At 55.1% G+C, this 27,445-nt stretch overlaps 1 protein-coding gene across 1 annotated transcript; it reads left to right on the top strand.

The window, feature by feature from the left end:
- Positions 1-1,247: 1,247 nt before the first annotated feature.
- Positions 1,248-21,152, top strand: OAF (out at first homolog). The gene is made up of 4 exons (XM_004052287.5): positions 1,248-2,045; positions 16,792-16,926; positions 18,022-18,202; positions 20,079-21,152. Exons 1-4 carry the CDS (start codon positions 1,806-1,808, stop codon positions 20,351-20,353), a joined length of 831 nt encoding a protein of 276 aa, XP_004052335.1. The 5' UTR covers positions 1,248-1,805; the 3' UTR covers positions 20,354-21,152.
- Positions 21,153-27,445: the final 6,293 nt, after the last annotated feature.

Raw genomic sequence — 27,445 nt, forward strand, 5'->3', positions numbered from 1 at the left:
TTGGTCTCGAACTCCTGAGCTCAGGCAATCCGCCCGCCTCGGCCTCCCAAAGTGCTAGGATTACAGGCATGAGCCACCGCGCCCTGCCCAGACGCTCTATGCTTAAACATCTGCCAAATACCTGCTGTCAACCACTTATGTCGAGCATCACGTAGGCCTTGTCAAAAATGCTAATCCTCAGTTCTTTTCCCTAGAATCTGATTCCATGGGTTTAGGGATTCGGGAATCTATTTTCTAACAAGCATCCAGGTGATTGATTCTTCAGGAAAGGCAAATTTGGAAAAGGCTGACTTGGTAGTCTCTTAAATTCCCTTCAGTCCTAAATCTAGGCAGCAAAGAGCGGGTAGCGGGAAGGGCCCCTGGCTGATAGCAAGAGGTCGATTCTAGCCGGACCCTGCAGTTCACATGGCCCTGTGCTGGGGAAGCCCTAGAAGGGAAGGAGGCTGCAGAGAAGGGAGTTTTCACCCATCAGTAATCAAGGTCCCAACAGAAGTGAAAATGGAAGTCAGGGAACAATTGGTTTTGAGCATCTTCCTGGGGCTTTTTCCCTTGCCTGGGACTGGCAGGACAGTGTAGGTCTGAGCAGCTTCCACGATACACACGGGGACACTTAAGCCCAAAGAATTTTTAAAACGTGCCTAAATTCCACAACTAATCAGAGGAGGCAGCAATCCAGATCTCCTGGTCTTCACCCTTCTCATTGTTGGGGTGCACCGCAGGGCACGCATGTTTCCTTGTGGCTTGTGGGAAAGCCACTGCCGTGGAGCGCCAGGGTCCCGAGTCCCTGGAAATTCTCCCAAGTGACCTGGAATTTCATTTCCCTGGATTTTCATAGTCTATAATAGAGAGAAAGAACCGGGTCTGCGGTGGTGGGCAGGACTGAGGAAAGGCCGTGAATGCGGGAAGCACGGGAGGCAGGACTGAAAAGGAAAGAGGCACAGGGGCTCACAAAACCTGAGGGCCGCGTCCCAATGGGTGACCTGACCCATCAAGGTCTAACACCTGGCCGTGGCAAAGCTGGGCGAGAACCACCGATCCACCCTCCCAATGTGGGGCAGGGAAAAGGCAGAGTGCGAAGCGAGGTCTGATTTTGCAGAAGCTTTTTAGAAATTCGCTGTCAGAGAAACTGAAAGACCAAACAAAACCCCTAAAAATCCAAGCCCGATTATTTCATCCACGTGGCACAAAAGCAAGCCAAAAAAAAACCGGGGGGGGGGGGGGTTGGCGGTGCAGGGCGGGGGAAGAGTCACCCGTCCTGCCCCTGCTGGAAGGAAGGGATTTGCCGGGAGAGCAAACTTCTGACACCGCCTGGGTCGCTGACTCCGCGCGGCCGGGCGGGAGGGAGGTCGAGGAGGCCGCTCGCACAAAGCCGCGGAGCCGCTGCCCCCTCTCCCCGCCCCCTGCCCGGCCAACGCCGAAGCGCGGAGAGCAGCCGCGGGCCCTTTAAGGGCCGCGAGGTGCGCGGTCTCTTTAAGGCGGGTCCTGGTGGTTTCTGTTTTCTGAAGGAAGTGACGGGGGGTGGGATTGAATGAAAAGTGCAAAACACAGGCTCGCAGCGCTGGAGCCCGGGGCCGCGGAGCCGGGCCGGGGCAGCGCCGTCTCCGCCTAGGGGCCGCCGGGGGCGCCCTGCTGAGCGCTACCCACGTGCGTCCGCGCCACCTCGCGGGCGACCCCGCGGCCAAGGCCACCGGCGGAGCGGCTCCCGGGCGCCCCGAACTAGCCCCCAACTTTGGGCGAAGTTTGCCTGCGCCTCTCCCCGCCCCCACGCGGCGCGCCGGGGCCGCGGACGGCAGCGGCCCCCGGGGATGCGCCTTCCCGGGGTACCCCTGGCGCGCCCTGCGCTGCTGCTGCTGCTGCCGCTGCTGCCGCTGCTCGCGCCGCTGCTGGGAACGGGTGCACCGGCCGAGCTGCGGGTCCGCGTGCGGCTGCCGGACGGCCAGGTGACCGAGGAGAGCCTGCAGGCGGACAGCGACGCCGACAGCATCAGCCTCGAGCTGCGCAAGCCCGACGGCACCCTCGTCTCCTTCACCGCCGACTTCAAGAAGGTGAGGCGCCCTCACTCGCCGGGGTGGCACCTTCAAGCCTGAGCCCCCCGGGATCCCCGGCGCCCTCTTGCCTGCAGACGGAAAGACGGGCCCAGGAGGGAGACGCGGCTGGCCCAAGGTCACGCCGGGCTCTTCTCTACACCTCTTTGCCCACTCCCCAGGGCCCACCCCTTCATTCTCTCCAAAGAACCCCTCTGCTGCCCTTTCTCACTCCCTCCTCCAGCGCTCCCAGAGCCCCCCAGGTGCTAACCCTCCTCCAGAACTCCTACTAACGACTGGACTCCCTTCTTGGAGTCATTCCCCTGTGCTCTAGTGGGAAAGTCCTAGGCGAAGTGTTCTCACTGTGGGCTCTCACTGTGGGTTCTCCCTGTGTGATCTAGAGCAAGCAAGCCTCTTTCCTCCTATGGGCCTGGCTTCTCACCCCTGTACAGGGCACTGAGGGGTCTGCGAGGCCTCCCAGCCCTGACATTTTGGAGTCCCTCTGTCACTTCTCCCTCTGTTTCACTTTTCTGGGGAGAGCTGGTTGCCCCTGGTCCCTCTCAAGCCGGGGGAAGCCCTGTCTCCTCTTTGGTCTGGAAGGCTGGGGCGCTTGCAGCAGGAGGATCCTGGAGAGAGACCCCAGCTGAGGCCCCCTCCCTCTGGGAGAAGTGCTGCCCTTCACTCCGCCTGGCAGAGAAGCGAGCCAACCCCCCTATTTTGGCCCAGATTAGGGTTAGGGAGTTAAGAGACCAGCCCGTTGGGTGTGTGTGTGTGTGTGTGTGTGTGTGTGTGTCCCAGATTAGGGTTTGGGAGTTAGAGACCAGCCCGCTTTTGGTGTGTGTGTGTTTGTGTTGGAGGGAATAAGAAGGGCCTTGCACCCAGGGGGCTGGGGGATTATCAGGAAATGGACCTGGATGGTGAGTGACTAACAGTGACCCAGCAGCAGGAAAGCTGGAGGAAAAGAGGGTGGGTAAGTCTTAGGTATTCAAAAGGAGCGTTCTGTCTCCTTCCCCCAGCTAAAGAGAGGCCCTGTGAGGCTCTGTCCCTGGGGGAGTGCAGGGGTGAAGCAGATTAGATAGCTGGGGGAGCCCGGGGCCCCGGGGACCCTTGCTGAAGCTGCCTGTCTTTCCTCCCTCGTAGAGACAGGGCGCTTTAGAGGAGAGGTGGCGGAGTTTGGGAAGTCAGTTAGGGACCCAGCCAGATTGCCATAGTTAGCAGGGGTGAGGGGTTAGGCTTGACCGCTAGAGGTGGGTGGGGTTGGGGGGTGAGGCTTGACCGCTGATTGCCCCAGGGCCACGGAGTTGGCACTGACATTGGACATAAGCAGGCAGATGGGGGGTGGGGTAGTGAGCGTTCACAAATGGGAAGACTTTGTAGCCCATCCTTACTCCGCAGGCCTAAGCTAGTCTCTGAGATGCAGGTTGAGAGAGAGGGAAGCTGATAGGGTCGGCTTCCCCACCTGCCTCCCCACCTAAACCCTAGGAGAATTTTATCAAGTGTGTTCTGTTCCTGAAAAATCTATGTTAGTGGCTGGATCCATCAGGAATCGGGGATCTAATCTTCTGTCCAAGCCCTTTGTCCTTGAAAGTTAGCCTTAGGCCAGGCTGTGAGGCTCCCACCCCCCTGCCCACTGGATGTCATCTTGTGGCTGCACTAGAATCCTGCAGAGAGACTTCCCTGGCTGTGGCCAGGACAGTGAAAGGCAATGGGTAGGGCTGAGCTTTTATAGCCTTTAGCTACAGCTGGAAGGTTTTTATTGCTGTGATCTGAAGGGAGAGGCTAAGAAGTGCCCAGGTAGCTGTGATGTGATGGCAGTAGTGGCTGATGGCGGGGGTGGGGTGCTGGGGATTGGAGTGAGGGTATGCTGGTCATCTGACTGCCCAGTTAGAAAATGCATTTGGAGACTGTGAGCACCTCATTTGAATCTCTACAGTGGTTCAGACCTCCAACCAGGTTTCTAAAGTCTGATTTTCAGGTTAGCCTCTCACCCAGAAGCTACCATTTCATACCCACCTCTGGCATCTCCAATTTCATCAGCAAGGGAGGGAATTGGGAGTGGAAGACACTGAAAGGAAACCAGCTTTCCCAAGTCCCTTTAACTCCAGGCTTCTCCATTGGCCTAGGACGGGGTGGAGTTGGAGAGTGCAGTGTGGGGGAGAATAGCCTTACCCTCACCCAGGCCACTCACTCACTGCCTGCACTGGCCACAGCAGCTTCTGTGTCCATATCCTTCTAGGGTGGGTCACCTCTCAGTTCTCAAGGCCTCATGCCTCATAGTGTTTGTCAGATTTCCATAACAAAGTTCGGTCTAGAAGGAATGATTTTTCCTATAAGAAAAAGACTTCGGCTGGGTGTGGTGGCTCACATCCGTAATCCCAGGATTTGGGGAGGCTGAGGCAGGCGTATCGCTTGAAACCAGGAATGTGAAATCTTCAGGCCAAACGAGACCCCTGTCTCTACAAAAAATTTAAAAATTAGTGGAGCACGCTGGTGTGTGCCTTGTAGTCCCAGCTATTCAAGGAGGCTGAGGCAGGAAAATCACTTGAGCCCAGGAGCTGAGGCTGCACTGAGCTGCAATTGTACTACTGCACTCCAGCCTGGGAAGTCATGCTTTTTGTGTTTCTTGTACCAAACTCATTTGCAGTGATTTGGGAAAAGTCCTAATCTACTTGGGAAGAGCCTCGTTTGCCATTTGATCACGTTGGGGAGAACAGTCTAGACTGAATGAGACAGACTTGGTTTACCACTTATTAGCAGGTTCACCCTGGGCAAGCTATTTGATCTCTCCAGACCTTCATTTCTTCATCTATAAAATGGGGATAATAATAGCACATATCCCACGGTTAGTAGTGCCTATGACATCCTTACTCTGTATTAGATACTGTGTTAAGGGCTCAAGACATAGGAGCTGTTAGCTTTGCAATTGTGGCTCACACAGCATTTCCGCAAGGATCCTCTCTGCTAAACTTGGACTCAAAGACATTGAACAACAGACCCAAGGTCATGCAGAAGAGTCAGTACTGAGCCTGGAGGAGCCTTGAGCTCTTCATCGTAACCTTCTCCTTGAAGTGCCAAAATTGCTGGCCAGCCCCTCAGAGCAGGAGCAGCCATCCTTGTCCTGACAGTCCACCCAGGGCAGCAGTGAGCCTCCCTGGGTGGGATGGGACCAAGGCCTCTGTTTGATTCCCAACCCTATCCAGCCCCCTCTCTCCAGCCCTTCCCACCTGTTTGCCTCTACCCGCGTCAGAGTTCTGACAGTCTAACTCTTTCCCACACTACCACTCTGGACCTTGACGCAGCAAAGCAGTCACAGTCGTCAACCCACTGGAGGACACATAGCCTGGAGCCCAGGTGAGGCTTGCAGACTCAGTAGCTTGGAGCTATCAAATGGCCATCATGCATTACTGCAAGCCCTGCCCAGAGGCTGAGTGAAGGCCATCAGGCTGACTGAGCCACAGCTCTGAAAGAATGCCACAGCTCAGTGGCTCCCAGCTTTGCCGCACCTCACAATCACCTGGGGAGCTTTGAAAATTCCCAGTGCTTGGGCTGCACACCCTACCAGTGAAATCAGAATATCTCAGGATGGGAGTCAGGCAGCAGTCGTTTTGGTTTTGTTTTTTCTTTCAAAGAACCCAGGTGATGTAATCCCAGCACTTTGGGAGGCTGAGGCAGGCGGATCACAAGGTCAGCAGTTCGAGACCAGCCTGGCCAATATGGAGAAACCCCGTCTCTACTAAAAAATAAAAAATAAAAAAAAATTAGCTGGGCATGGTGGCATGCACCTGTAGTCCCAGCCACTCAGGAGGCTGAGGCAGGAGAATCGCTTGAATCCAGGAAGCAGAGGTTGCAGTGAGCCGGGATCGCGCCACTGCACTCCAGTCTGGGTGACAAAAGAACCCAGGTGATTCCGATGTGCAGCAAGGTTTGGGAACCACTGGTGCAGTTGCTCTAGGGGAGGGGGGGACCTGGAGAAGGAGCCAGCTCAGGTTAAATGAGGGTAGGGCCCAAACTCAGTCACTATTTGAAACCTGTCATCTTACCCACACTAATCCTAATGTGTTTTGAGCAGCACATATACTTCGGGCCTAATGCTGTGTGCCCTCAGTACACAAACTAATTCACAGCGCGCCCTCGGTGGGCAACACTCTCCTTTATACTCCACATCCTATGGGTGTAATCAGCCCTGGATGTACATAATCACTGGCATATCTAATCATAGGTGTGTCACCATCCCCTCTCCCTAAACTGGCTGTTTGACAGCCCTTCTGGTCTACCTCCTGGAAGCTGGTATTCTTGCCAATTTCTCTTTCACCTCTGTCCCCTAGTCCGAGTGGCCAAAAGCTGGGAAGAGGATGAGTCACGCTCCAGGCTGCCTGCCTTGGGGCTGACCGGATGGGGAGGGTGATACTGACAGATATGAAGAAGGTCATGTGTGATGGCATCACGGTGGTGGGCGGTGGGGGTCCCTTTCCCCTCCCAGCATCAGGGAGGATAGGGAGACACAGACTCCAAAAGTGTGGAAAGAGGGGATCCTGAAGGCCCACAGCTGGAGCCTTGGAGAGAATAAGCAAGATAAGGGGAACCGTACAGCTGTGTGGGTCAGCTCAGGGCCACTTCGAAGGGACAAGGACCCATAGAGGTTGGAAGCTTGAGCCCTGTCCTGGGCACTGATGAGTGAGTGGGAGCCAGGGGAAGGGATAGTCCAAAGAATGCTAGAGCCCCTGTGCCAGGGGGCCTGGTCTGTGGGTAGGGGAGCAACACGGGAAGCCTTGAGGTGCAGTCAGTGAAGATGTGGAATGTGCAATGTCCATGTTGCCACCTAAGAACATGTATCCCAGGAGATATCACAGCACATAGATGTGGGACCGAGAAGCTTTCAGGGCCCAGTCTGCCCCTACCCTGTCTGTGTTAGCACCCTTAAGATTTGGCGTGGAGGCATCTGATGGATGGAAAGTCTCCTTGGGGAGGAGAAGGCAGTGGAGGTGCTTTCGGGAGAGGCCCAGACTTTTCTGGAGCTCAGAGCATTTCCTCACAGGTATTTACAAGAAGTCGCCAGATGGAATGACCAGGCTCATTGACATGGGGCTCCTGGGTCTAATATCTGTCCCTCCTCTGAGTGTGAGGAATTCCTCCTCAGATCAGGATGGGCAGCCCTGCCTGAGGGTTCAGACCCCCTTCCTGGAGCTTGGCCAGCATCTCCCACCCCTGAATGCTATGTCCAGGTGGAGTCCTAGCAAAAGATCCCGGTAGGCCATGAAGACTGCCACCTGGGATAATGGAGGATCCTGCTGGGAAGCTGGTGGGGAGAGTGAGTTAGTTCCCTCCCAGGCTTCCCAAGGCACAGAGAGGTGGTGGAGATAAACTTAGGACAGACTCCTGTTCCGCCGGCGGAGGGCCCAGCCTTGAAGTGAGGATTGCATAGGGTCTGGAGATCACCCATTGAGCAGTCCCTCATGTCACGCATGGGCTTATCTGATCCTCACTGCCATAGACAGCAGGAGGCAAATGGTGCCTCTCTGTGTAGATGTGCAGGCTGAGGCCTGGAGCTCTCAAGTGAGGCTGAGAAGATCAAGCAGCTGATGATCCCAGATTAGGGCCCAGGGTTCCTTCCAGTATATCCTGACTGCCTGTCTGCCATGGTACCATGAGTGGGCTCCTTCCAGTAGGCTAAAGAACCCTGGGGAGGGAGGTGGAGGGGAGAAGGAGGCTGGAAAAAACTTTGGTGCAGAGGAACAAATCCACAGAGACCCTCGTTTGTACAGACGTGGGCTGGACCACTTCCCCTACGCTCTTACCTCCAGTGGATGGAGTGTTGGCTGCTTGGCCATGCCTGCAACTCCTCTCTCCCCTGCATGGCCTCTTGGGGAGCTGGGTGAGGGGGATGAGTTTGGAAAATATCTCACCAAGGCCAGGTGTGGTGGCTCATGCCTATAATCCCAGCATTTTGGGAGGCCAAGGCAGGCGGATTACTTGAGGCCAGGAGTTTGAGACCAGCCTGATCAACATGGTGAAACCCTGTCCCTACTAAAAATACAAAAATTAGCCAGGCATGGTGGTGTGTGCCTATAATTTCAGCTACTCTGGAGGCTGAGGCGGGAGAATCACTTGAACCAGGGAGGCAGAGGTTGCAGTGAGCCGAGATCACGCCGTTGCACTCCAGCCTGGGCAACAGAGTGAGACTCCATCTCAAAAAAAAAGAAAAGAAAATATCTCACAGACACTAGTGAGCAATCACTATGTACGTTTTTTCCTGCCACTTACCCACTGTGTGACTTGGCAAGTCACTTAACCTCTCTGAGCCCCAGGCTCCTTGCCGGTACACCAGAGACAACAGTATGATGCTCAGGGCTCAGTGTGCGCAGTGACTAAGAGGCCCTTCGCAGAACAGAGGCCCGCATGGGCATGTGAGGAGCGAGGTGCCAGTGCCCGCAGGCCAGGAGGTCCGTCTACCCCACTGTTAAGCGTGTTGCTGCAGCTGCTGCTTTTCTGCTGTAGGGACCAAAGCATCATGAGGAGCTAACATCCTTGAAGTTGGCAAGTGTTGAAGTGGCTGCCACTAGGGATTCAGATAAAGGGCAGGGAGCAAGGGAGGCATCAGGGCTGGGAGTGCGGGTGAGAGGGAAGCATGGAGACCCGGCTTAGGAGCACTGAGTCAGCGGCACAGTGGGGCGCAGTTGATCCACATAAAGCCTCACATTGTTCCTGCAGCAGTCAGGACAGTGGTGACCTTTGGGATTCGGCTGACAGAGCACTGCTCTGGGGAGGGGCTGGGAGCAGGAACACTGCTCTGGGGAGGGGCTGGGGGCAGGAGCACTGCTCTGGGGAAGGGCTGGGGGCAGGAGCACTGCTCTGGGGAGGGGCTGGGGGCAGGAGCACTGCTCTGGGGAGGGGCTGGGGGCAGGAGCACTGCTCTGGGGAGGGGCTGGGGGCAGGAGCACTGCTCTGGGGAGGGGCTGGGGGCAGGAGCACTGCTCTGGGGAGGGGCTGGGGGCAGGAGCACTGCTCTGGGGAGGGGCTGGGGGCAGGAGCACTGCTCTGGGGAGGGGCTGGGGGCAGGAGCACTGCTCTGGAGAGGGGCTGGGGGCAGGAGCACTGCTCTGGGGAGGGGCTGGGGCAGGAGCACTGCTCTGGGGAGGGGCTGGGGGGCAGGAGCACTGCTCTGGGGAGGGGCTGGGGCAGGAGTACTGCTCTGGGGAGGGGCTGGGGGCAGGAGCACTGCTCTGGGGAGAGGCTGGGGGCAGGAGCACTGCTCTGGGGAGGGGCTGGGGACAGGAGCACTGCTCTGGGTGAGTGGTTGTGCTAATGCCCCAAGACAAGCAGCCTCTGTCCAGGCCTAGCCCTGAGGGGATGCTGGCATCTCATCATGGGGCGGCCTAGGTCCCTGGGCACTGGCCTCGGGATGTGCGTGGCCTGGCTTTGGGTGGAATCCATCCACCCCGTTCCTGCTCGAGAAGCCTGGGCAGAGCAGCCAGGGTGCTTCCAGCTTTGCCGTGGGGCTAGGAAGGCACTGCTTCCTGGCTTGCTCTGCAGGCTAAATCCCCTCTCCCCTCCCCAGCCCAGTGAAGCCAGCCCCTTCTCTAGCCATAAAGCAGCCCCAGCCAGGAGCAGAGGAATAAATATTTAGATTGGCTCAGCCTGGGCCCCAGAATCATGCTCTCTGGTGTGACAGGAAGGAGACCAAGATGGCAGAGGACACTCCCAGGAGAGAGCGCCAGCTGTCCAGGAGCAAGGGGGCTGGAAGAATGGGAGGGGGCCAAGTGGCTTGTGTGGCCCTAGAGCGATGACCTGCAGCCTGGGCTGTGACCAGCACTAGACAGTGGTGGCTGGAAGCAGGGTGTGGAGGGAAGGGGCAGTCTGCTGCCCTGGCCCCCTTTGCTTTCCATTCTCCTGCAGGCGGGCCTCCCCCTAAACCCCAGGGCTTTCTGGGGAGGGGCTGAGGAAGAGCGCCTGGAGAGTGGGGCCAGCTAGGGACCGTGATGGGAAGGCAGGGTGCCAGAGGAGACCGGGCAGGCTGCAGCAAGGTGATGACATGTGGTAAGAGTGTGTGCCTGTGCATGCACGCATGTACACGTGTGTGTGTGTGTACACATGTTATAAGAAGTGGCGTCGGGAGGAGGTGTGTGAGGAGAATCGAGCAAGTGAGGAGGGTGATGCGGGGTGTGCCCTGACGCTGGGCATGAGATGGGGAATTCACAGGGGGGTGGGCGTGCGGACTGCGGAGAGGGGTGTGATGAGAGGGTGGGGAGCCGCCTCTGCCGGGAACAGGGAGACTGAGGGAGGAGACAGGCCCAGATGCGCCCCTGTGGAGGGAATGGGAATGTGGAACAGGAGCCACTGGGAGACCTTACGGGAAGGAGACTGAGACCCAGCTTGTCTGTGAAAGAGGACGGTGTGCACGAATGGGGAAGCCGTGTGAGCCTGTGCATCAGTTCAGATTAGGCTCGGCCGTGAGTAACATAAACCCCCAGGAACAGCGGCTGAGGCCGTGGCAAAACAGCCTGTTTCATTCTTCCCAGTGTTATCTGAGTCTGGAAGCCAGTCAGGGCTGGTGTGACAGCCCCGCTATCCCCTGGGATCCAGGGGCTCCCTCCCCACCCTCAGTGCTGAGCACAGGATGTCTGCCCAGGGGTGCTCTGCCATCTCTCAGTGCATTCCCCCAGTGCGGCTGAACCAGAGCAGCCTTCCCTCTGGAGACACAGGTGGATCCCAGTCAGACAGCATGGCTGGGATGGGCACAGGGAGGAATTGAGTATCTGGACAAGGGCTACAGAGGGGAGCCAGGACAAGCATGAAGATCACTGGACTCAGAGTCAGGAGGTCTAGGCTTCTGGCCCTGGCTCTGCCACTGTGTGACTCATGAAGGTTACTTCCCTGCTGGAACCTCACTGGGCCATGAACTAGATGATCCCCTAAACCTTCTAGACGCCAAAATAGCAGCTGTAGCACTACCAGCCTGCAGGAGCCCAGCCACAGGCAAGGCCGGGAAGAAAGAGTGTCTGCACATTGGAGGCCAGTGGGTTGATGGAGGCCCTAGAGCATTCATTCGTTCCTCCAGCTACTAAGCATTGAGCCCCACCTGTGCGACAGACCCCAGGGTCACCATGTGAATAGGCTGGAGTCGCTGCTCTTGAGCCAGAGGCAGGTCACAGAGGGCCTGGATGACTTACTGCCTGGGCAGAAGGTGCTCCATGAGGACAGAGACCATCTGACTGGGGCATTGAGATCCAAGGCACTCTCACAACCTCAGGCGGAGTCTGATTCAGCTCCAAACCACAGGTCCCTCATGTCACCCCAGGCTCAAACCCACCAATGACTTCCAGAGAGGCACAAGAGGAAGCCTCCCACTCCTCAGCCTGGTTCAGACCCTGCATCCTGCTTGTGTCCTGGCCCCTTGCCAGCCTCATCAGCACTCACGACCCTTCCCTCCTCCCCTAGTACATTCCCACCACTTTTCTCAGAGAACTCTTCCATGCTGTTGTTCATTCACCCTTCATGTATTCCTTATCAGATGTTTATTGAGCACCTGCTGTGTTCCAGGGGGCAGGGATGCACTTCAAGCAAGCCACTTTTCCCGGCTCAAGAAGTTGAGTCTGGAAAGAAAGACAAGTAAAGAGGTCAGCACAAACACAGTGGGAGTAGACAGTGGGATTTGTGCTCTAGAGGCAGCGACTGAGATTGGCCAACTCTGCAGAAGGGCTGGTGAGGGCAGCACTGGGAGGGCAGTCAGAGGAGGGTCGTTCGTGAGCTGTGCCCTGTACACAAGGCACAGTTGAGACAGTTGTAGACAGCTGAGCACAGGGCATCCCGGCAGAGGAACCTGCTCACGGAAAGGCCTAGGGGTGACACAGCATCGCTCATTCTGGGAACTACAAGCTCTCCGGTTCAGTGCATGGGAAGTGCAACAGTTGCTGTGAGCAGGGACCTGGGATGCCAGGCTCTGGGGTTAGGCTTTCTGGTGAGGACAAAGGGAGCCCTTGAAGGGCATTCGGCCACTCGGGTGATAGTAGCATGGAGGGATGATTGGGTGGGGGCATTGGGAGACTCACGCCTGGCTGTCTTCTGTAAACGCCTCATTGCTGGAAAGCCCTCCATCCTTTAACTGTCAAGGGCCAATGAGGAGTCCCTCACTGTGCGAAGTCTTCCCTCCCTCATGCCACCCCCAGCCCCAACCTTAAGGGGACAACAAGCACTCCCTCATCCACCCTTTACCTCCATTGCACTTGGAGTAAACCTCAATCCTAGGCCTATTGTTTGCTGACTTGAGTTGTCAGAAGTCAGCCTCCTCCACCATCCCCTGGAAAACAGGAATCTGTGTCTTGGCCAAGGCCACTCCCCTGCCCAGGTGTTTGTGAAGGCCCTGCCCCATGTCCTGCTAATCAGTGCTCTCCCACTGATTGGCTGATTACTTGCAAGCCCCAGAGGAGTCACCTGACCTGTCTAGGCTGTAGGTACATCTAGAAGAGAAAAATCTCAACTCCTGGGTCTTCAGGAGTGGAGTAGATTTCAGCTGGAGCAAGGCAGACATAGAGCCAGGAATTGCAGCCACAAGAGAGAAACTGAAAGTTCAGCCCACTGTGTTCTGAAACCTTTCACTCATTTATTCCCTGCAACAGTCCCTTGAGGTAGATACTATCGTTTTATTCAGCTTGCCAATGTGGAAACTACGGTACAGAGAGGTTAAGTAAATCCCCTCAAGGTTATGTGGTCAGCAGAGGCAAAGTCAGGATCTGAACATGGGTAACACTGGCTCCAGAGCCTTTGTTCTTAAATTCTGTGCTATCCTAGAGCCTACCTACTCCTTACTTAAAACTACAGACGAGGACCCTAGCAAACACTATTTCCCCGGGGTACTTGCCACACCCTCTGCGTGGCCCAGATCCTGGCCCTGGATGTGGTATGCTCCAGTTCTTCCAGGTAGGCTGGAGGTTCCTGGAAGCTTGTGGGAGAAGGAGCCTTATAACAACCTCCCGTCTTGGGGGCCCTATCCTGGGTCCTGAGCCTCAGGAGCCTGCCTGCAGTCCCTGTTGTAGGCTCTTCCCCAGCTAAGCATCTGCTTTAGGTGTTAGGCCACATGAAGTACGTCATCCCAACAGATTCCTGGGCAAGGAGGAAGGCTGGGAGCCAGGCTTCCATCTGGCCTGGGCTTAGCATCTGAGGGGACTTTGACCCTTCCCTGTGAAGGTTGGAAGAAGAGGGGGCCCCAGAACCTTGCCAGGGAGTCTGAGGTGCAAGGAGTGGAAAGCGGGAGGGACACTGGTCAGGATGATGGAGTCCTGTTACCAAATAGACCCAGAAAGTAGGGCTGCCCGCTCTTTCTCAGGGATCAGCAAGTGGAATGTGCTTTTCTGGGGAAATAGGACGAAAGGGCCGGGCGCAGTGGCTCACGCCTGTAATCCCAGCACTTTGGGAGGCCAAGGCAGGCGGATCACCTGAGGTCAGGAGTTCGATACCAGCCGGGGCAACCTGGTGAAACCCTGTCTTTACAAAATACAAAAATTAGCCGGGCATGGTGGCACATGCCTGTAATCCCAGCTACTCCAGTGGCTGAGGCCGGAGAACTGCTTGAGCCTGGGAGGCGGAAGTTGCAGTGAGCCGAGATTGCACCACTGCACTCCAGCCTGGGTGACGGAATGAGACTCGGTCTCCAAGAAAAACAAAAAACAAAAAAAAAAAACACGCACACAAAGGAGAGACTGGAGAATTTGCAGTTTAAAAAGTCCTGGCAGAGGCCGGGTGCAGTGGCTCACGCCTGTAATCCCAACACTTTGGGAGGCTGAGGCGGGCAGATCACAAGCTTAGGAGATCAAGACCATCCTGGCCAACATGGAGAAACCCTATCTCTACTAAAAATACAAAAATTAGCTGGGCCTGGTGGCCCATGCCTGTAGTCCCAGCTACTCAGGAGGCTGAGGCAGGAGAATCGCTTGAACCCGGGAGGTGGAGGTTGCAGTGAGCCGAGATCGCGCCATTGCACTCCACCCTGGTGACAGAGCGAGACTCTGTCTCAAAAAAAAAACAAAAAAACAAAAAAAGAAGTCCTGGCAGGGCAAGCAGGCGGGCTAGAAGGGTATTCCTGCCTCCTCTTCTCCTCTTATTTGTGTCATGCTGTTTGGTAGTTGCAGGAACCATGAGCCAGAGCCGCCACATTCCAAGGCAGGTGTGCTGACTTAAGGCAGGCTGCCACCAGATGGGCATGGTGGGGAGCGGGTCCTAATCCCACCTCTGCTGCTGGCCAGCTCAGGCATCAAGGGCAGACCGCACAACCTCTGTGTGCCTGAGTTCCAGCTTCTTTAGCTGAGCATCAAGGAGATGAGACTAGCTGATCCAGGAGGCAATTATGGATTCTGGTTAAGAGAGCTCAGGCTTTGAAGTCAGACTGTCTGGGTTAAGATCCTGGCTATGTTTCCTCTTAGTCCATGACCTTGATCAGGTTACCTAATCCAAGCTCGGTAACAATCATAGCTCCTACCGCCTGTTGTGAGGGTTTTAAAGAGGATCATACATCCTTCTGACCCATGGAAACAATGTTTTTTCTCTTCTAGTTACAAATTTCAGTAACTCTTTTTCCTATACAAATAGGAGATACAGAGGAAATCCTCTCAGTGAGAAATTATCGTTCCCTTCCTGCACCCCCAGTCAGTTCCCATTTTGACAGCATTTTGTTATTGTCATTGATGACATTATTAATATAGAAGCAGGAAAAAAGCTCAAATAGATTTCTTTCATCCTCTAGTCTGGTCTGAAAGTTCAAATACCATCTCTTGCCAATGGTAGTCAGGTGATGTCACCAAGCAAAGAGACCCCTGAGCAGCCCTGAGACTTCCGGATATTTCATGGACCTGCGGTATTGGAGAAGATGCTGTGAATATCCAGATAGGCTTCTCTCCAAAGAGTCAGAGCTGAAAATACCAGGGAAGTGGTTTTTGGATCCTTCCTGGGGGATCCTGCCAGGGACATGGCCTGGCTCAAGCTCTAGCAGGGGAAGTCTGGTATCAAGTCTCACCTGGCAGGAATTGAGCCCAGAATGGAATATGCTACAGGCAGAGCAGCCTCCCATCTCTCCTCAGCCGACCTGAGTGAGGGGAAGATCAGATAGCCCAGGCTGGCAGGACAAGGAGATTGCAGCATCATGACCAAGAAGGGATTTCCTGTTGAGAGGAAGCAGGGGGTGGCTGAGCTCTGATTCACCTTCTTCACAAATCTCTGGGATCATAAGGAACCTGATGGAACCTTCCTCAACAGCTGAGCCTCAGTTTCCCTTTCTGGAAAACCTCCCCCTATACTTCCATACCTCATCGTTCCAGAGATCATTTACAATAAAAGCAAGTAAGAGAAACTCTGTAGAGTTAAAGGACTGCAGAAATACATGGGCATTTATGAGATGACATGCACTCGTTTGTTGCAGACTACCTACGATGCTTGCTGGTCACCTACAAGAGTAATCCCAGCTAGCGCTGACCCCATGTGAGAATCTTCCAGATAACTTACTTAGTCCTCACCACAACCCTGTCACATAACTGGGATCATCCCCATTTTACACATCAGAGAAATTAGGGGAAAGCCTGGAGGACTCACTAATACATTGCAGCTTCGGGGCGGAGCTGTGAGTCCCTTGCCGCATGTATTGGACTCCAAGGGGGCCACTCAGAGCCTGTTGCTGAGACACTTCTGTTCTCGCGGGTGTACAGCAAGTACTCAGTGACTGTGTGGTGGGGGGGGGGGGGCTGGGGCCCGGGCATTAATAGATGATCCACAGAGCTGTCATTCTAAGTCTCAGTGCAGAGCCATAGGGGTTCCCAGCAGAGAATGGTCACTGAGGTCAGGGTGCCTCCACCACAGGAGGGGTCTTGACAGATGTAGACCACTTCTGACTGGGACCCACTAACTTCTCACTGGGAGCAGAGTTAATCAAGTCACAGAGATGGGTAAGAAGGCAAGGGGCCCCTTCTCATGTGGTGAGCGGTACAGGTGAGCAGAGCACAGGGCTCCAGCAGCCGGATAGGGAAGGGGACCCCAGCCCACCCTACAGCTCTACTCCCTCCATCCTGCTGCAGACCCCCCATTCACACAGTGAGTCAGTAACAGGAAGGAGCCCTTGGACTGCGGCAATGCCATTAGCGACCCCATGGGGGAAAGGGGAAGTGGGGAGGGAAAGGAAGAGGCGAGGCATCCTAGCTCCCTCAGGCCGGAAGGCTGCAACAGCTGCAGCCAGCCTCCCACTCTGCCCTCACCCCCTCCCGGCCCCACCACTCCACTCACTCAGAGGTCGGTGGCCAGGAGCCTGGCCAATCAGAAGCACCAAGGGCATCTTGAGACCTCTCCCCAAATCTACTGAATAAGAATGTCTAAGATTTCTAGCCATTACAACTACAAAGAAAAAAAAAAAGAGAGAGAGGAACTCTGGAATCGGTACTGGAAAAGTCCAGCCCTCCTCCATGATGCCCTGATCAGGTGCCTGTAGAGGCCCTGACCCACCCTGATCAGGGTGACGTTAAGGGGTTCTGCCGAGAGGAATCATCAGCTGGGAAAAACTCTAGTGGTTCACTTTGTCAATTTTCCAGGAGGCTTTGGAACATTTGGGGTGTGTTCTTTCTTTTAAGTCACGGGTTTAAATGGAAAAGATAAAAATTCCTAGACCAGCAGGAGGGAGGTGTCTGTTGCCGGGCAGTGTCCAGGCATCCTGTTCAGGGGCCAAGCTGAGCACCCGGTGGGCCAGTGGGAAGGTCCCACACCCTCCAGCTGTTCCCATCCTCCTGCCCTTCTTCAGGATGTGAAGATCTTCCGGGCCCTGATCCTGGGGGAGCTAGAGAAGGGGCAGAGTCAGTTCCAGGCCCTCTGCTTTGTCACCCAGCTGCAGCACAATGAGATCATCCCCAGTGAGGCCATGGCCAAGCTCCGGCAGGTAAGTGCCCCACCAGGCCTGCCTGGCCCAGGTCCTGACCCGCAGCAGACCCGGCCCAGATCCCGACCCGCAGACCCGGCCCAGATCCCGACCCGCAGACCCGGCCCAGATCCCGACCCGCAGACCCGGCCCAGATCCCGACCCGCAGACCCGGCCCAGATCCCGACCTGCAGACCCGACCCCTGCAGCCAGCCTAGCTCTAAGCTCTGATTCCCCAACCTTAGCCTCCCACCCAGCTCCTCATCTTCACGCTGTTCCTGGACCCACTGCCCTTGACCTGCCCTCATCCCTGGTACCCCATTCACCCTAGAGTCCTGAGCCCCTGATTTTGCCCCAGGCCAAACCTGACCCTAGAGCTGCAGATCACTAACTGAACCCCAACTCTCAGATTTCTCCCATCTGGTTCCAGCACCTCCCCGTGTGTGACAGGCTAGGGGCTTGGGCTCTGAGGTCAGATCAGACATCACATCTCCTCCGTCACTCATTAGTTGGGTGACATTGGACAAGTTACCTTCAAAGCCACAATTTTCTCATTGAAACTGGGTTATGGGGGAATTCAGTGAGCAAACATATGTGAAGTGTTCAAGACCCTCAAAGCTGCCGGCCTGCTCCTGCTGTCTTCTTAGACCCAGGGCCTTGCCCCAGCCTCATCTGAGTTCCCTGGCCTGCCCAGCAGAGCCTGCCCTGGGGGCCTCCTCGCCCCTGCGCTTTGCCTGCTTTCCCAAAGGGACTTGGTTCCCTGGATGTTGGAAAGTACGTGATTCCAGAGGTCATATGCCCTGGCACAGCTTGCCTGGCCCACCCACCTCCACCTCCCATCCACACCTCAGCATTCTCCATCAAGCCCCAGAGGTCAGCCCAGTGGCCAGCACATAGTTTGGGAAGCATCCATTCTGGATAGAGGCTGAAAAGGCTCGACTGTACTCTAGGCATCAGCTTCACTGCCAGTTGGAGAGGGGTGGGGCTGCCACCCTGCAGATGGCCCGAGCGTTCTAAAGGCAGTCAGCCTGGGCTTGCCTGACTCTGGAGGGTCAGGGGAAGATGGACAGGGAGCATTCTGAAGCCAGGTAGGAGTGACTTCTCTCCCACACACAGAAAAATCCCCGGGCAGTGCGGCAGGCGGAGGAGGTTCGGGGTCCGGAGCATCTGCACATGGATGTCGCTGTCAACTTCAGCCAGGGGGCCCTGCTGAGCCCCCATCTCCACAACGTGTGTGCCGAGGCCGTGGATGCCATCTACACCCGCCAGGAGGATGTCCGGTTCTGGCTGGAGCAAGGTCAGCTGGGAGCTAGGCACTGCCCGCTGCTGGGCGGAGGGAAGGGGACAGGGAGACAGCACAGAGCAGTGGAGGAGGGCAGGGGCATCATTAGTTGAGTCTCATCATTAGCCAAGTCTCATCATTAGCCTTTCCTTTGTTCAGGAGACATTTACTGAACACCTACAGAGATGTACTGGCGCAGGAATCAGAGATGTAGACACTCAGTTCCTGTCCCCCAGCAGGGTAGATCTGCACAGAGTTAAGTGTGATAGAATACCATGATAGCTACAGGCGTTCAGGGAGGGACCCCCAAACCAGGCTACAGTTGGTCTGGGAAGGCTTCCTGGAGGAAATGGCGCCTGTGTGATTATTCAGTGAGAAGATTCAGCCAGAGGAAAGGGCCCTGCTCCAGGCAGGGCACACAGACTCTGCTAGGCCCTGTGGAGGGAGATTCCCAGGTACTTCCCCTTGTCCCTGCCCTTAGTGAGGACACAGAGATGGGGCCTTCTGTCATGGGTGTGGGGCACAAGGACACCCTGCCCCCCTCCACTGACACCTTTCAGATATCAGCTTCAGGCCCTCCCTGGTGCCGGCATCTCTGCCCCAAGATCCTTGGAAGCTCCTCTCCATACTGCATGGTCCCTGCCTTCCTGACCTCTGTGACTTCAGCACTGACCCCTCTCTGGGTACCTTTCCCAGGACTGCCCTCAGGTCCCCTGTGTGGAGGGGAGAGGGAAATGGCGCCATTCCAACTCTGAGCCCCTGTGCCTTCTGCCAGCCAGCTGAGCACTGGTGAAATGCCTGCTCCTCCCAGGGCAGGCCCAGATTTAGAAATACCCAACCAAGCTGTGGTCTTGCCCCCCACACACATACACCCTCCCCCATGGCCTGCAGCCCAGACTATGCTGCAAGCTTGATATAAGCGTCCTCCAGAAGCTGGCCCCTCCCCTACAGCCCCTGAGCCTAATCAGGCTGGTATCTTCCGTCTCCTCCAGTGCCCCAATATGCACACTTTCCCATTTGATCCAAGCCCTGGCCACCCTGACCTGACCTGCCCCTCTGTGGGTGTGCTTTGCTGGCCCTTCTCTGCCTAGCCCTACTCAGATGTCCCTTTTTTTTTTTTTGAGATAAAGTCTCACTGTTGTCCCCCAGGCTGGAGTGCAATGGCACGATCTCGGCTCACTGCAACCTCCCCCACCAGGGTTCCAGCAATTCTCCTGCCTCAGCCTCCAGGATAGCTGAGATTATAGGTGCCCGCCACTGTGCCCAGCTAATTTTTGTGCTTTTAGTAGAAACAAGGTTTCACCATGTTGGCCAGGCTGGTCTCAAACTCCTGGCCTCAGGTGATCCACCTGCCTCAGACTCCTGAAGTGGGATTACAGGCATGAGCCACTGTGCCTGGCCAGATGTCACCTTTTTTAAGAAGCCTTCCTTGACTTCCAACCTTGTCTCCCCATGCCTCTATCTCAGCACACTCCAGTATGGTGATTTTTTAAAGCATTGGGTGGCAGTGTGGTCGAGTGGAGGCCTTGAAACCTTGGCCAGATCATTAAACTCTGGGTCGATGTTCTCATCACTAAAACAGGGATGACGATACTTAGCCCATGGGGTGACTGATGGAGGTACTGTAAGTACAGCCCGTAGCACACAGTTGATGCCATAGAGGAGGGTGATTCCTATTTAATCTGTTTCTCCCACCAGCCCAGCAAGGAGGAGCCTAGTAACCAGGTCTTACCTCTGTGTCCCATGGCAAGCTTGGAAATGGAGGTGTCTGTAAATGCCTGTGGGATGACAGAGGAGACCAAGTGGGGAATGGCAGCGGCCTCTGACTAGGGGAGCTCCTTCCCTCCCTCCCTCCCTCCCTCTCTCCCTGATCCTTGCCTCTCTCTCCCAGGTGTGGACACTTCTGTGTTCGAGGCTCTGCCCAAGGCCTCAGAGCAGGCGGAGCTGCCTCGCTGCGGGCAGGTGGGGGACCGCGGGAAGCCCTGCGTCTGCCGCTATGGCCTGAGCCTGGCCTGGTACCCCTGCATGCTCAAGTACTGCCACAGCCGCGACCGGCCCATGCCCTACAAGTGTGGCATCCGCAGCTGCCAGAAGAGCTACAGCTTCGACTTCTACGTGCCCCAGAGGCAGCTGTGTCTCTGGGATGAGGATCCCTACCCAGGCTAGGGTGGGAGCAACCTGGCGGGTGGCTGCTCTGGGCCCACTGCTCTTCACCAGCCACTAGAGGGGGTGGCAACCCCCACCTGAGGCCTTATTTCCCTCCCTCCCCACTCCCCTGGCCCTAGAGCCTGGGCCCCTCTGGCCCCATCTCACATGACTGTGAAGGGGGTGTGGCATGGCAGGGGGTCTCACGAAGGCACCCCCATTCCCACCCTGTGCCTTCCTTGCGGGCAGAGAGGGAGAGAGGGGCTCCCCAGATCTACACCCCTCCCTCCTGCATCTCCCCTGGAGTGTTCACTTGCAAGCTGCCAAAACATGATGGCCTCTGGTTGTTCTGTTGAACTCCTTAAACGTGTAGACCCTAAAAGGAGTCTATACCTGGACACCCACCTCCCCAGACACAACTCCCCTCCCCATGCACACATCTGGAAGGAGCTGGCCCCTCAGTCCCTTCCTACTCCCCAACAAGGGGCTCACTATCCCCAAAGAAGGAGCTGTTGGGGACCCACGACGCAGCCCCTGTACTGGATTACAGCATATTCTCATCTCTGGCCCCGAGGCTCCCTGTGGGGCGAGTGGAGACCTCCCATCACTGAGACAGATCACAGACCACGAGTGCCTTTCCCGGACCTGGACGTTGCCTCCAGAGCAGGCACCAGCTCTTTCCCTCTCTACACAGAAATATTTTTGTAAGGTTCTGGGGCAGGGAGGGAGCATGAAGTACGAGGAAAACTTGAATTCCAGATTTTTAATGCAAAGTATTTATCATTTCTACCAGAAATAAACGTTTTAAGTTTTTACTTGACTAATGAGACCCAGAGTTTGGAGAAAACTTTTGGCCAATGCTGCCACCTGGTGTCAGAAGTGTCCCCACACCCTAGCAGTGGCCTATCTTGGAACAAGAACTTCGAAAGCACCTACTGTGTGCTCAGCCATTTGAGGAAGGAAGGAGGAGAAGGAAGATGTTACTAGGGAAGGATGAGATAAAACTTCTGCACCCAAGACAATGAGACAGACATAGCTGCAACCGTAGTAAGCCAGTCAGAAATAGCCAGCGCGAAGGCAAGAGATGGGGTGGAGATTGGAACCCCGCTTCAGATCTGGGCTCGGCTACTTACCTGCTGTGCAGCCATGGGTCAAGTTGCTTGACCTCTCTGTGCCTCCACTCCCTTAGCTATAAAATGAGCTTACTTAAGAGACCGAAGTGAATTCTTGCATGTCAAGCATCTAGCACATAGTGCTGTTAGCCATTCTTAGTATCATTACTATTAGTGAAAAAAGCAGACATTCCTGCAGCTATAAGCCTGACTCAATGAAATCAGATATCTGGAAGGCTCTTCGCTTCCAAAGTATCTTTCAACATGAAGAGGCTGTAATAGGAAGTGCCGGGCAGGGTTCTGGATGGTTCCAGAGCGAGGGATGTGCAGGCTGCATGTATTGGGAAAGGCTTTCTGGAAGAGTTGGGGTGTGGGTTGAGGCTGGAAGATGGTAACGATTTGGCAAGGTGGAGGCAGGAGTGTTTTAGGGGTTGGAAGAGTCTCATGGGTTCCCCAGGTGACCCAACTTTCTCAAGGAAGAGATGGGGACAGTCAGATCCTTCCTTGAATGCCTTGGCGAGGGAAGGGGTTTGCAGGGAGGTCCCCTTTACTCTGCTCCCAGAACTCCCAGAACAGGCTGCAGCTGCCCCTTGAACTCATGCAGGCCAGAGGGTTGAGGGAGCTGGGCTTGCTTGGCCTTGGCTGAGCTGAGGGTCAGCGGGGAGATAACCTTTTCAGGTGGGCACACCTCCCTTCTGAACCTGTTTTCAAGGACCAGCTCAGCCTTGCTGGGGGATGGGGAGGGAGCTGTCCCATCAGTCACCCCCCAGTGCTTTTTCTCCTTCCCTTTCTGCCAGGGCCTCCATCCCAAGCCCCAGCCATTGCTCCAGGTGGGCGAGGGATACTTGGAGAAGGCACCTGCTACCTCCTGTGTGCCTTTTCTGATGGAAGGGGAGTCCCCAAATCAGTATGTTTTCCAAGTCACCAAAAATAATGCTTTTTTAAAAAGCAATGTTTTCAAGACTTGGAGTGTTTTTCTGACCTTCCTTGACTAGCACCTCCTAGCTTGTCTGGCCCCTGCCCTGAGGGGGCTCTGGACACCATCACTACAGACAGCAGCTGCCTTGGGCTCCTTCTTAGTCTCAGGGGATGGTGATGAGAAGAATCCCTGAGACTTTGGGCTGACCTTAACACTCTGCAAAGTAGGCACCTCCCACAGGGCCACATCCAAGGGCTCGAGTCCACCATTCCAAAGCACTCGCCCAACCGCCTTAGCCCCACTGTCACAGCACCTGAAATCCTGCCGTGACAGTCACTTCTTTGCTGAAAAGCAAATTTTAGTGTGCATCAGAATCACTTAGGAGCTTGTTGAAATAGGTGTAGGTGGTCAGCTGTTTGGCAAACACTGAGATAAGACTTCCCTATCGCAGGAGGCTTTTGTGGCCGTGTAAAACACTTGGGAGTGGTAATATCAGTACTTATTTCTCTGCGGACTTTAGGGTTTACAATGTGCCTTCATATAAATTGGCCATTGGCTCCTTGTAGTGACTCTGTAACATTTTATAGATGTGGCTCCCTTATAAAATTGTGTGACCAGCCCAAGTTCAAGTCCAGGCATCTTGTTAGAACAGAACTGAGATCCAACCCCTGTCCTTCTTACTCCACACCCCCTCCCAACCCAAAGTGCTTTATGAGGTTGGCCAGCCAGAACTTCCGAGAGCACAGCTCACCCACAGGAGGGGACCTAGGCTTCGGTGGGACGGGGAGGAGTGTGGAGTGTAGAGCACCTGCTGGGCCAGTCTCTGTAGTAGCAATCACTGAACATGTGGGCAGGGGGTGGTGGGGACGGTGTCCAAAGATTCCTGGGACCAGAATTGGCAGGAAGAACTGCCTGATTTCCCTTTGCCAGGGTAAGCAAAGCACCCTCGGGGAGGCCAGAAACCCAGCCCTGACTGGTGCTGCTGCAAGCCAGGAGGATGAGTTGTGCCTGGTTCCCTGGGCAACCTCACCCGGGCTGGGCTGGACCTCACTGTGGACTTCCTGTGGGTTTTCTTCAGGCATCTCTCCCTTCAGGCTTGTTAGCCAAGGGAGGCCTTCAGTGGGGGAACTGTGGGCCACAGCTGGAGGACCTCTGCCCCAGGGTCTTTATTGGACCTGGCTCTGGTGGATGAGGGGACAAGGACTCCGGCAAAAAGGAGGGCAAGTGCCACTCTCGAGAACCAAAGGCTTGATGCCAGCATTGTATCTGAGGAGCATGGGCACCCGCTGGGGCCCAGCTCTGTGTGACCTTGTGTGGGTCACACACATCCCATAAGAGAGAGGGTCTCACTGGGTTATCTCCAAGGTCTTCCCCAACACTGGCATTCCATGTCTAATCGCCTAATATTCTCCCAAATGGTCTATTGGCCATTTGGCTACTGATGGAAAATCGAATTGTTTACTGTGACTTGCTCTTACAAGCCAGGTTGTAGGCAGGAATAGAAAAAACAGGCAACTGACTCTAATCCCAGCACTTTGGGAAGCCGAGGCGGGCAGATCACCTGAGGTCAGAAGTTCAAGACCAGCCTGACCAACATGGCGAAAACCCCTCTCTACTAAAAATACAAAAATTAGCCGGTGTGGTGATGGGCGCCTGTAATCCCAGCTACTTGAGAGGCTGAGGCAGGAGAATCGCTTGAATCCGGGAGGCGGAAGCTGCAGTGAGCCAAGATCGCACCACTGCACTTCAGCCTGGGTGATGGAGTGAGACTCAATCTCCAAAAAAGAAAAGAAAAAACAGGCAACTGGAATGTCTGTGTCACAGGCGTGAACATTGTAGATGCTGTCAGATCACCCTACAGATGGGGCTGTTCCAGTTTACACACAACTAGCAGTGTCTGAAAGTTCCCGTTCTCTCATATTCCTGTGGTATCAGCCAGGGCTCTCCAGAGAAACAGAACCAGTAAGATACACACATAGAGAAAGATTTATTTTAAGGAATTAGCTTGCTGGATTTTGGGGTCTGGCAAGCCCAAAATCCTAACAAACTAGCAGTCTGGCAGCTGAGGCAAAACTTAATGTTGTGGCCAGCCGGGAGTCTGAAATTTGTAGGGCAGGGCAGCAGGCTGGAAGCTCAGGCGGGACTCTTGTGTTACGGTCTTAAGGCAGAATGTCTTCTTCAGGAAACCTCCATTTTCGCTCTTTAGGCCTTCAACTGATTGGATGAGGACCACCCGCAATACTGGGGTGATCTTTTACTTAAAGTCAACTGATTATAAAGGTAGTCACGTCTATAAAATACCTTCACAGCAACGTCTAGGCTAATGTTTGACAAAACAGCTGGGTATGAGAGCCTGGCCAAATTGGCACATAAAATGAATCATCATGCCTGCCATCACTTGGTATTGTCATAAACTGTTTGCTGTTTGACCAGTGAGAAACATGACAGCATTCCAGGGCTTATTCTCAGTATCAGCTATTGGCTGTAGCCAGGTGACAGCTGAGATGGTTGTTCCCCTCCACCCTCCTCTGCCGTCACCTGGGATTCCTCACCGTCTGGCTTCAGCCGATGAGAAGCACTGCAGGTGGGAGCACAGGACAGCAGTGGGGTGTCAGTTCCCTGCTGGCTGCCTCAGCACCACACATGTGGCACTGGCTTCATTCCTCCAAGGCTCCAGATCTTCCGGGGCTCCCATACCACTGTCTCCTCCTGTTGCCTCTTCTGCCCTCGCTTCTCTGTGCAGCCCCTCTCTGGGTGCTGGTTCCCTTAAGCCTGCTGGCATCTCTGTCAATAACACCTTTGTTAGAGGCACTCCGAGTTAAGTTGGTTCTGTTTTCCTGCAGAAACCCTGACTGACAACCACAGTGGCCCCAGCTGGGGACCTAGAAGGCTAGTGGTAGAAGGGAAGAGGGTAAAAGCGGGTGGAAAGTGTAGGCTCACTTGGTGGGTATTCAGTGCAGACCTCCATGGAGAAGGGCTGGACCTCAGGAGCTCTCAGTGGAGCCAGGGAAAGACAGTCACAAGGGTGGTGTCCACATGCCCCTGGGGGGCAACTATCTCACTAGCCCTGGCTCCTGTGACAAGGTCCTGATTCCTAAGCAGGGAGAGGCAGGATGAGAGGCAGCTCCCTCACCTCCTGTATCACAGAAAGCAGAAGCCTCGAGAGGAGAAGCCTCTTCACCACTCCCTGGCCTACGCTGGCACCCACCTTCCCAGTTCCCCTCCTGTCCTCATGGAGACATGTCTTTTCTCCCCACTCTCCCGGACCTCCCTCTCTGGGGGAAATGATCCCCTCTTCCTCTAGCATCGCTCCCTTTCCTGCTTCCTTCCCAGTGGCCCTGGAGAGTTCGCATTCTTTCTCATCTTAAGAACAAAATAAAAAACACCTCAAAACCAGGTCCCTCTCCACCTCTGCCCTATTTCTCCCTGCTCGTTCACAGACCACCTTTTTGCCAGCATCCTCCTCCCCAGCACTTTCCAACCTTGGAATCGCTACTCAAGGCTATGCAGCAATCAGCTAGGATATGTGTCACAAGTCATCTGTTACTGAAATGGCTGAACTATTTTCACCGAAGTCAGGGCAGATTCCAGGTCCTTCCCATGTGAATATCACCACCCTCGTGGCTCCTGCTTTCGCGCCTTCACACTCAGTCCTTGTCTATACGCTGATCCCGCGGGGATCAGTGCCCTTTGCAGCTGCAAAGGGAAGTACAGGAGGTAGGACATTTTGACTGGCAGAGATGTCCAGCAACAGGACGGATAGCCCAACAGGCCAGGAGCACCTGTCACTGCGTTGACTGAGCAGAAACAACCAAGCTGGCTGACTCCAACTGGGGTTCTGGGCTGAGGTCTGGTCTTTGATGGGGAGCAGGGACTAGAAGACCCAATGGTGGTCTGAAACTAAAATTCAACATCCCCATCTTGCCTAGACCTGGGGCCCTCCCTCCCCTGTGCATCCCCCAGCCATGGATGGGCACTCCTGTAAAAAGATCTCTCCAGAGTCTTGGCAGGTAGAGGTGCAAAAGTCAGGGTCACACGCCCCTATGACCACAAGAGGGCGCGCAGGGCCTAGACTTGCCCTGAGAGTGTAAGTGGATTGGGAAGGTTACCTGGGGTGAGGTGGGTGCAGGCAGCCAGGAAAGGGCTGGCTGAGGCAGAGGCTGAGGCTGGGCTCTGTCGAAGCTGCAGTTAGAAAGATCCAGCTCAGGTCCAATGCCGGCCTCAAAGTCAAAAAAATTGATTGGAAGCAGAGTTGCTGTTATGTTGTCTTTAAATTAAATATATGTTGCTATTATCAATGATTCTGAACTTTTAAGTGCAAAATGGACAATGAATGTGTGTGTACTGCCCCCCAACACGGGTGAAGGCTGGGTATGGGGAGATGTCCCTTGGGCAAGGGCAGGGGGTATTCAGCATTAGAGACATCAGAGCAGAGAATAGCTCTGTATCCTGACTCTGGTGTCCTCTACCCATCCCCTCCCCAGACACAGTTACCTTATCCTGGTTCCCAAGACACCTTTCACTGTGTCACCCTGACACGAACCCCACCTCCACCAAAAGCCTCCCGGCAATGATGCCCTCAGATGTACCTTGACATATGATTTAAAACAGGCCTGGAAGTCCTTCCTAGCCTCTCCCTTGCTCCCATCTGTTTTTATTGGGAATCTGAGTTTGGATCCACTCTCTTTGATCACCCCGAGGCAAGGAGCTGACCCTCTCCTGTACCCCCACGCTCTGGGCCCTATGGCCCATCTGGCAGAAGGAAAGGGCTAGAACGGACTTGTTCCTTGGTGGCCTTCCAGGATGCCTCACTCTCCGCCCTTCTCCTTGCCCTAACAACTCAATCCAGCTAACAGGACAGGAAATGGGAGTGAGCCCAGGGTCTACAGCCAAGAAGGTCCCTTTTCCCTGCTGAGGTGGGGATGGGGCTTGGGCCCACTCCACGCAGTACCCTCTCCAGGGCTGTGCACCATTTCCACCCACTGTGTCTGGAAAGGAGGCTTGACTTTTAGAGCTTTCTGTCCTTGAAACAAAAGAAGTTGATGATATGTTCAAATAGAAATGAAGCCTGGGGCTCTAGTG

The sequence above is a fragment of the Gorilla gorilla genome, chromosome 9 (genome assembly GCF_029281585.2).
Source record: "Gorilla gorilla gorilla isolate KB3781 chromosome 9, NHGRI_mGorGor1-v2.1_pri, whole genome shotgun sequence".
NCBI lineage: Eukaryota > Metazoa > Chordata > Mammalia > Primates > Hominidae > Gorilla > Gorilla gorilla.